This window comes from Odocoileus virginianus, chromosome 11 (genome assembly GCF_023699985.2).
Source record: "Odocoileus virginianus isolate 20LAN1187 ecotype Illinois chromosome 11, Ovbor_1.2, whole genome shotgun sequence".
In the NCBI taxonomy this organism is placed as follows: Eukaryota; Metazoa; Chordata; class Mammalia; order Artiodactyla; family Cervidae; genus Odocoileus; species Odocoileus virginianus.
In genome coordinates, this window is record NC_069684.1 from 14,459,928 (window position 1) to 14,467,761 (window position 7,834).

At 38.0% G+C, this 7,834-nt stretch overlaps 1 protein-coding gene across 7 annotated transcripts in view; it reads left to right on the plus strand.

Annotated features, from left to right (window-relative positions):
* EDEM3 (ER degradation enhancing alpha-mannosidase like protein 3) overlaps window positions 1-5,743 on the plus strand; it is a 76,976-nt gene extending 71,233 nt beyond the window's left edge. For all 7 annotated transcript variants that reach the window (XM_020870568.2, XM_070473943.1, XM_070473945.1 and 4 more), the window contains one exon: window positions 1,674-5,743. In XM_020870568.2, coding sequence (XP_020726227.2) covers window positions 1,674-2,074 — 401 coding nt within the window. In that variant the 3' untranslated portion in view covers window positions 2,075-5,743. The remainder of the gene's footprint in view (window positions 1-1,673) is intronic.
* The last annotated feature ends 2,091 nt before the right edge of the window (window positions 5,744-7,834 follow it).

Sequence of the window (7,834 nt, forward strand, 5' to 3'; positions counted from 1 at the left end):
GCCTCTGAAGCTCCCTTTCTGTCCCCGCAGATCTGAGGGGGCTTCCCAGGATGCGGGAACCCCTCCTCTTTTTAGCTCCCTCCCAGGGGCACACATCCCATCCCTCCATCCTCGTTTTTTTTCCTTCATCCTACCTGATGACTTAGAGATTTTTCTTGTCCTCTCAGCTGTTTGATGTCTCCTGCTCGTGTTCAGTAGATGTTCTGTGAGATTCATTCTGTTTGTAGATGTATCTTTCCTGTTATTTGTGGTAGGTGGGGAGTTCCCTGTCCTTCTACTCCACATCTCAATTGGAGCCTACACCATTCTGTTTCCTTATCCTGAGCTAGGTTTCCAAAATAATATTATGTAACATGTAACCCTAGAGTGATTCTTTGTCAAAAGCACAGTCTTTATTACTAGATAAAATAGCCCCACACCTTTTCCTAAACTAGATTAATGCAGTCTAGAAACGAAGGTTCTTTTTGTTTTCGCTCGAACGTAGGATAGCCTAGCATAAATGAGCTCCAAGCTGCCAGACTGCTTTCTGTTCTTTAGTTTCCCTAAATGTCAAATTAAAATGGACCTTTTCCACAACTGAGAGTATGTGTGGGAACTCCTCCCCCTTGCCCACCTTCCCCCTGACACACCCCCACCACGAGCTATCTTAAGCTTCCCATGTCAGGTAATCCTGCCAGGTCAGGGTGTATGCATAGTATCCTTCTGTCCTTCCCTGTGTGCCTTTATTTCCTTCCATTTTTCTGGTTTTATAATAAGTTCATCTTCTCTTTCTTCTTTGACTAATTCTGCTTATCTTTGAAATCTCAGTTCAAGTGTCACATTCTGAAAGAAGTCCTCAAATCTCATTATTCTTTCCTAACACCATAGCATGCATCACAGAGTTTTCTATTTATTTGTGTGATGATTATAGCTGGACTATAAGATTCAGAAGGGCAGGTATAGGTGTTTTGTTTTCACCTAGTTTTATCCCTAGCGCCTTGCACGGTGCCTGCCACACAGTAAGACGCTCAGGAGATCTTTCCCAACTGATTGCAGTGTCTGAGAATTGTGCAGCCCGTGATTATAGATGTTGCTACCTAAGCACTTTCTTGTAGGAACCCTAAATAAAATGCCTCTAGTGGTTTTACTGTATATTCATTACCAGAGGTTTAGCCTGCTTTTCAGCCTTCCAGTAGATTTTATGATTATATCTTATAATTCAGAGACTTCCAGTAATGAAGTTTTGTAAATAATCTGTTTCTGTATTTATGGAGATATTTAATCAATCACATTGATATCCATGAATCATTTAATTTTATATTATCTGCATTTTCATGGTTTACTGAGTGGGACTTTCACTTTTCAAAGAATATTAAAATTACAGCAGTGGCATGCACTGTTTAAATTTTATTTGGTTTAATATGTTCTCATGTGTGGGCTTTCCTGAATTTATATGTTTAATAAATTTGAGACATAAATTTAAATGCATTTTAATAGTATTATTGTTTAGTGTATTTCTTGGCATTTATTGACACCCATTGATGGCAGTCTTATTAGAATCATCCTGCATTAACATGGTTTTCTTTTAACTCTCAGTTTTTTGCTTTAACACTAAAACCAGTATGGTTTTGAGAATATGATAGTACATGTTTTGAGGAGGAAAGTAGCATGAAGTTTGTTTCTTTTATGCACAGATCCTGAGATGGAAAATGAAGAACAACCATCCTCCGAAAATGACTCTCAGAGTGCTGAACAGATTGCATCAAGGTCTCAGGAGATTGATCTGGTTGATCAAGAGTCTCCTGAGGAAAGTTCTGTGAACTCTCACCCAGAATCTTTATCTCCAGTAGATACAGACAGTGCTGCAAGCGTTTCTTCTTCTGAACAGGATTCTAACCCCACGGAAAACCATGAGACTACAAGTCTTGATGGTGAATGTACAGATTTAGATAACCAGCTTCAAGAACAGTCAGAAACTGAGGAGGATTCCAATCCTAATGTTTGGGGTAAAAAGGTCCAGCCTATAGACTCCATATTAGCAGACTGGAATGAAGACATAGAAGCATTTGAAATGATGGATAAGGATGAGCTCTGACTCACGAAAGTCTACCTGTGGTAGGTATTTCAAAAGAAAAGGTAAACTGTGGTTAATAGACACCCTGATACTAAGCAGGCTCTCTTCATGGGAGGCTTTAAGTATGGTGATAAGCAACCACGTTCTGACTGGGAGAGTTAGTTATCATAGGAATCTGGAACATGCTGTGTTAGAACTGACCTTGTTTAAAACTGTCCCATCAAAAATGCAAACTCACAGTCCTCCCCTGCCCCCCAGGTGACAGGATTGTACCATCCTGCTGCATACTTTGGGCCAGGAAAAGATTACTGGGCATTCCTTGGAACCAGATTTCTGCAGTCTCTGGATAGTAGCTAAGAAACATATTCAGTTAACTATGAGGTGGGGAATACAGATTTGTACGGCTTTCTAATTAAAGGAAGCTCAGTTTTCTTGGTTTGGGGGTTAGAGGTTCTTTGGGGAAAACACATAGGAGTTTTGTGGGCATTCTGGTTATGCTGCCTTCACGGAAACACTCAAAGTGACCTAAGTGGTTGTGAAGCAGATGCATTCATGGTGAAAACAGTCTTTGCTCATCATTTTCACTTGCTTCATTGTGTAACATGATCAAGATGACTTGAGTTTTTTCCCTCTTAACGGTGTCCTTTTCATTTAAACCAAAGGTGAAGCCAGTGTACTTTCTCAGTGAGTTCTTTGCATAAAGACTAATCATTGGGACCAGGTAAAAAGGTCATATAATGTGGAAATTGGTTACTTAATACTCTTGAAAAATGGAGCAAGGGAGAAACTATAATGTTGCAATATGAACTTGCCATTGGGCCTTCCATAGGGAAAGCTGTGACTACTCTGAAATGGAACTTAAGGTTTTAAGGTTATATCTTTGTAGGGTAACTTATAAATCTTTTCCAGTTCATTTCTTTGGAGGTGATTACCTCTAGCCATCAGCCTTACTCCATCCCATGTGTAGTATGCATTTTGAGCCACAAAACCTGTGTCGCCAATAGCTGAATACATTTTGTTCCATTTTTCTGTCTTAGCCATGATAAAACTGTGGTAGTGATCTAAAAATTCTGGAGTAACTACTATTTTTTCCTCCTTTGAAACTATAGTTGCTAAAGTTGCACCTAAGGAATCTGTCACATTTTCTGTTGAATCATGGTTTTTAAATTTTTTTTTTTTTTTAATGAGTATTCCTTCCAATATGGACTTGAAAATTAGTCTATGGTAACCTGTGTAAAAAAACACAGTAGCAACTAACATATAGCCATATAGCTTAATGGAACCTTTTTCCCTATTTTTTTTTTTTTTTTGATGTGTGTGTGTGTGTGTGTGTGTGTGTGGCAGTCTGGTGCTGGCCACATTTAAGTTTTTAAAATTTTTTTGTTGATATCTGTAGACAGCCCTGTAATTGAAATCGTGGCTTTACTCTATTTATTTTTTTAAACATACGTGAATCAGTTCTAAAGGAATATTTGAGACTTAATTTTCTTTTTCTTTACCATGTCATTATATAATAACTTTTTTTTTTCTCAAAACACAGTTTTAGAGGTACCGATGAACTTAAACTGTATATGGAGCTGTTAAAAGAACAGCAGTGCTGTATTGTAGTTATGTATATTCATGTACAGTATGTCTTAGATTCCAGGTAAACATATTCTTTTATAAGTGGATAAATAGCTGCTTTCAAAAATTCCAGCTAAAGTTAATTGGGTCAGTGAGTAATAAATCTAATTGAGAATTCACTTTGGGGGGGGGAAAGAGTAGCATACAAGACTTTTATTGGCCCTTAATTAAACCTGACACCAAAATGGATATTTTTAGTCTCTGCATGTGAAATTTGGTGTAAGAAGATAGAACTATAATACATATAGTATATGGAAAGATAGACATAGTGCTTTGTTCATTTTGATTGCAAAGCTGCCAAAATACCTGAAGCGTAATTACTTGACTTGCCTTGATTTATAGGACTGGGGCTTGGAGAAAAGGAGCAGATGTTCCTTTAAGACTTGGATTACAGAAGCCTTATATACATTGATTTGGTTTTCTTTTTGTAGCTCAAAGCCATTGTTGTCTAAATCTAGCTTTTCTAATTTATCAAAACAACATAATTTTATTTCCAGCAGAGATCTTGTGGCATACACAGAAAAGCCAGCTTACTGCCACTTACCCTCTCTTTGGCCATTAGAGGGAGTTGTTGCCATTCATTGAGGTCTAGAAGCAATTTGTTGGAGGAGGAAATGGCAGCCCACCCCAGTGTTCTTGTGGAGAAGCCCAGGGACAGAGGAGCCTGGCGGCTACAGTCCGTGGGTCACAAGAGTCAGACACAACTTAGCGACCAAACCACCAGCTTGTTTAGAAAAATGAATCCTTTGAAAAAAGAAAAACAAAAATTCAACTATAAAATTAATAGCAGAAGGAATTATACTTGATTTTTCCCTAGCTAAGAAAAGAAGGTGTAATGTTCAGCTTCAGAACTCCAACCTTGTCACTGACTCGCCATTCTTAATTGACATGCTGCCATGAAGCTGTTTTTGAGTTCATTGAAAAGTTTCAACAGCATTAGGCATTTTTTTAAATGTTTTGTTTTTTAAGTACCTTTTATAGCATTTTATTTACTTCCTAAAGATTCAGGGGTTTCTGTGTGACCCTGAATTTTAGAAACATCTGGTCTACCTCAGTTAGATGTTGACTGCATAGAGATAGAGCTGAAGTGATCACCACAGCCATAAAATTGATTGACTAAGAAGGATTTATACAATGTTTACAAACCTGGAATCAAGTATGGATTTTATCTGAGAGTTAAAAGATATTAGAGAAAGTATTTAATTCAGGTATTTTCAAGTTTTAAAACTTCACTTGTTTACCTACTAAAAATAGTTCTAGTTTTTTCTGCTTAGGAAAGTCCATTAAAATGATATACCCTAATTTGCAGTGCTTTTCTCATAAAGTTTTAGGTGTGAAAGAATTGTAACTTACTAGATATGTTTGGGATGGGATGTTTTGTTGGGTAGGTTTTCTTTTTTCTTTTTAACTTTTAATAGGCTTCCAACAAGAATACAGTTGTTTCAGAACAAAGTTTTTTTTAACATTATACTTTTCCCTTTTTCTTCACGTGTTTAGAGAATAAAATGAAAAACTGTGCACTCTGTGATTTTAACTTCTCTAATATACTCTTGAAATTTTTATTTTAATTTAAATTACCATCACACGGCCCTTTCAGTAGTAAAACCAGCATTTGTTCCCTCACCAAACCCCATGCCGAATTCATCATAAAGAAAGCTCAGCATCCATAATTCCAATAGTGCTTATCAATTTAGAGGAGGGGGCATTTAGTAAATATTCCAACTGGTCGTTTTATGCACAAGGCTTCAGTCAGAACATAGAAAAAAAAAACATTCTGTGAATGAAATATTGTATGTTCAGATTTTATAAAAGACATTTTTAAAAGCCCAATTTACAGCCGTATATTTTCTTATGATGTAATTTATGAAAAAGATGTCTGTACTAACAGGTGCTGTAACACTACTGTTGTTGGATTTTATTGTTTGGTGATAAATGTATACAATATTTCTAAGGGAAACTATGTACTGTGATGTAAAAGTCTGGGCAAAATGTATATAATCCTTGTATATAGTTGTGTATTTGATTATAATTACTGATTGTAAAGATTTAATAAAATATGTAAATATCCTGGTCTAGTTTTAATTTCTAGCATACTTTGCATATCTTTATACTTTGATATCTCTAAATTTTTTTTCACCACTGTCTTCCCTTTCATTTTACCCTAGAAGAGTAGATTTGGGGGATGGCTTAGAATATAGACATGCAAACACACATTGAACAGTTCCCACAACTCAACTAGTATCCTCAGGGTAGAGCTAGAGTTACTAATTTACAATGTCAATATTGGTAGCATGTGTGTTTTGAGTTTTGTTACGTGGTGGTTTTGTCACTAAGTCGTGTCTGACTCTTTTGAGACCCCATGAACTGTAGCCCACCAGGCTCCTCTCCCTAAGGAATTTCTCAGGCCATGAATATTGGAGTGGATTGCCATTTCCTTCTGTAGGTGATCTTCCTGATTCAGGGGTTGAACTGGCATCTCCTGCATTGGCAGGAGGGTTCTTTAACAGTGAGCCACCAGGGAAGCCCATATGTTTTGAGTTTCCTAATATTTAATAAAATCAGTTGTCCTTTTAATATTGTCATCAAAAGTAATACTGACCTCTCCTGTTAATTCCATTGAGACCGTTTGTTTAACAGCCACTTTCAGATACTGTGATACTATACTTTTCATCCTTACTGTTCTATTAGGGTTTCTGAACACAAGATACCTTGAAAGATCTGATAATATCACTACTTGTTGATATTAATAATCACCTTCTTTAAAGATAAGCAAACTGAAAGTTGAACAAGTTCTAAGCATCTTATGCTTTGATGCCTGGTTCATGGAATGGGAGCCTTGGTTTATTTCCCGAGCTTATGAATTTGTAGGAGAATGGACTCATCATTCCAGATGACTGTGGGAGAAATAGTTTAGAAGTCCTGTGGTGTGTTAGAGCACATTTCTCCCCTTGTTTCAGCCCCAGCTGTCTAAGATGTGGTGCTGTCTTGAGACATAGCAGCTATAGGTAATACTGAAAAAAGACTTTGGATGTAACAGTGGGATGGAATTTCATAGAGATTGAAAACCTTCCTCTGAGGGTTAAGGAGAGAACCAAAGTCCTTAAGTAGACTAGTCAAAGACAGAGGGACCTAACACCAGGGGCCTGGCTGTTTCCCTCCTACCACCGTCTCACCACCACCCTCCTGCTGGAATTGAAGCAAAATTGGAGGCACAGCTCACACAGCAAACCCCTACCGTATCTTTTCCAAATTTCTGGGAAAAGCCATCGATCTTGTGTCAAGAGGCAGTTGGAGTCTGACAAACACTGCAAGCTAGCTTGTCCTAAACACCCTTTCCCTACTCTCCCGTCCAGCTTTCTCCTTGCAGAGCAGGTGGAGTTCTCAAGGCAATCCCAGAGAGCTGCTATCTTTAGAAGAACTGATCTATTTAGTCAGCCACTCTCTTGTCTTACCTGAGGTCTTATGCCAACTGAATCCCAGCTCTAATTGCCTTATTATATTAATAAAATATGTAAATATTTTTAAAGCCCTATTATTTCAGTCTCCAATCATTACTTTTAACTCACTCTTGTCCATTCACTTGGGTAATTCTTCAGGACCTCCAATCCATTGATCCTTCTACTTTCTCAGAATCCATCACCCCTCCCCATGGCCTCACTTCCAATTTACCCACCATTAGTTTCTTGTTCTTTTGAGCAAACTTGGCAAAACTTTAAATCTTATTAAGCCCTAAAACTACTCATTGATTTAGCACCTAAGTGTAAGTAGTTATTGGAACGGGATGAAATCACACCACCAGTGCTGACTGGCACTTTAAATCCCTTCTAGGAAGGGAGAAAATGGAGAGAAGAGCCTGGAACTGGGCTATGGCGGGTTCTGAGGATTCAAAGATGAGGATTGTGTGTCTTTCCAAAGACTCACAGCTTGCAGGATTTAGTAAGGATTTTAGACTTTGTTCTAAAGGTAATGAGAAATCACTGCTGCTGCTGCTGCTGCTAAGTCACTTCAGTCGTGTCTGACTCTGCAACCCCATAGACGGCAGCCCACCAGGCTCCGCTGTCCCTGGGATTCTCCAGGCAAGAACACTGGAGTGGGTTGCCATTTCCTCCTCCAATGCATGAAAGTGAAAAGTCAAAAGTGAAGTCGCTCAGTCGAGTC